The 1,982-nt window shown below is 28.2% G+C and overlaps 1 protein-coding gene across 1 annotated transcript in view; it reads left to right on the top strand.

The window, feature by feature from the left end:
* Positions 602–1,982, top strand: part of LOC107636812 (transcription repressor OFP1-like) — a 4,820-nt gene continuing 3,439 nt past the window's right edge. Inside the window, exons 1-3 of the mRNA XM_016340293.2 lie at positions 602–608; positions 932–989; positions 1,254–1,266. Coding sequence (XP_016195779.1) covers positions 602–608; positions 932–989; positions 1,254–1,266 — 78 coding nt within the window. The remainder of the gene's footprint in view (positions 609–931; positions 990–1,253; positions 1,267–1,982) is intronic.

Consider the following 1,982-nt stretch of genomic DNA (forward strand, 5'->3'; position numbering starts at 1 on the left):
TTTCCAGGTCATTTACTGCATTTTTCTTTCAATTCTGTTAAGTTCATTTAATTATGTTAATTTTGCTTAGTTAGACTTAGTTAGATACGCATGTTGTAGTGGATTCTAGGTTGTTAGGTAGGTTGAACATAGTTTGTAGAGGAATTAGGTCTAGAAAAATTTTGCTGTTTTGAATGTGTTTGGAATAAATTTTTGTTAATTGTTTTTTAAATGATCATGAATGTTGTTTGAATTTTTGTGAATCTGTGATTGGATGATAATGATTTTCTTTTTTTCTGAATCGAATTGTGAACTGCTGCTGTTATGTGAATTTAGTTTGTGCAATGATGATGATGAATTTAGATTGTGCACTCAAGTTGTTTGTTGCTTATTTCATATGGATGAATATGTGAATTTTGTTTAATTGTTATTGTATTCATATGGATATTGATTTGATTGAGTGAATTTGGAAAATATGCTAAATTGCTGCTGAATTGCTGCCGAAATTTGTTTAAATTTGTTTCACTATTAGTTTTTCATTTAAGTTAAATCTCCTCATCTTTCTATGGAATTCAATTACACTGAAATTGAGAATTGAGACTTGTGAGTGCTTTGATTAAGCATGACTGGTAAACAAATTATGCAAAACTGCTGTGTTAAGGAAAAGGGAGAAAAACTCCATCAATAGAGACAATACAGAACTGCTTTCATTTCAGCTAGAAGCTTAGAGTATTGTTGTTTACACAACTAATTATGATGTAATTTAACACATGCATTATGCTTTTATTTTCAATTTTTTTCGCTATGTCACCCTGATCATCATATCAGTCCTCTGGTTTTCAAACCACACCATGGTTCTCTAGGCTACTTTTTTCTCTTGTTCGTATGTATTTATTTACATATTTCTTTCTTCTTTTTGCATAATTAATGATCCTTATTTTGTGTTATTCAGTGCATGGCGAACCCTTCTTGAGAGTTATCAGAGTATGCTACAATATCGCACTAAATAGGTATTACTCATTTCTATGATATTGCAGTAACTAGGTATTACTCATTTCTGTGTTGTCTTTGATGCTTATAGTTAATTAGTTATTAATCTATAATACTTAAATTCCTTCTTTGCCTTGGTAGCAAGAGTCCTACAAACCAAGCAACATTAAAGACTATGCTGACATAGATGATCAGCATCATTTTGGATAAAACTTAATGGAAAATGTTATAATTAGTGTTATATTTTGTATATAATTTTTTGTTTCGGTTTTTCTTATTTACAGGAGTGCTGAAATGGTGACCACATGCTACCTTGAGGGTTGAAGCATATTTTGATTCATAGAGACACTTACCTATGTTAGAACTTTTAACTTTTTTGTTGAACTTATGCAAGACATATAACTTGTAGAACTAATCAATGTACTCACTAATGCTATTTTGTTTTAAAACCATTTTAGCTAAATGAGGCATGTTTGAATTATGTATGTTTTTGCATATTATATAAATGTAGACTTGCTTATTAAAATAGTTAATATATTAGTTAATTTAAAAAATAATTTAGTAAATTATGCATGCAATTTGTATTAAAAAAATTTGATACAAAATAATTAAGTTGCTTTTGTAACTAAAGGAAAAAAAAGGTTACAAAATCATGTTACATTTTGTAACAAAATTTTTTGATAGGAAAAAATAGATTGTCACAAAAAATATCTTGAAGATCAAAATTTGTTACCACTTTTGTAATGGCTTCTGGTTTTTTGTATAAAAAAAAATTGTTACAAAATATCATATTGAATTGTAATAGTTCCATTTTTCGTTACAAAAATTTTTTGTAACGGGACTTACTGCAACGGGCCATTTTTTTGTTACAAAAAACTTTTGTTTCAAAATTTTGACGTTTTGTAACAAATTTTTTTGTTACAAATACGGCTTTTTCTTGTAGTGTTAGAAACAATGCATTTGCGTAATATTGAGGATCAAACAATTTACTAACGTAAATTGCCCTATATATA

This window comes from Arachis ipaensis, chromosome B04 (assembly GCF_000816755.2).
Source record: "Arachis ipaensis cultivar K30076 chromosome B04, Araip1.1, whole genome shotgun sequence".
Lineage (NCBI taxonomy): Eukaryota > Viridiplantae > Streptophyta > Magnoliopsida > Fabales > Fabaceae > Arachis > Arachis ipaensis.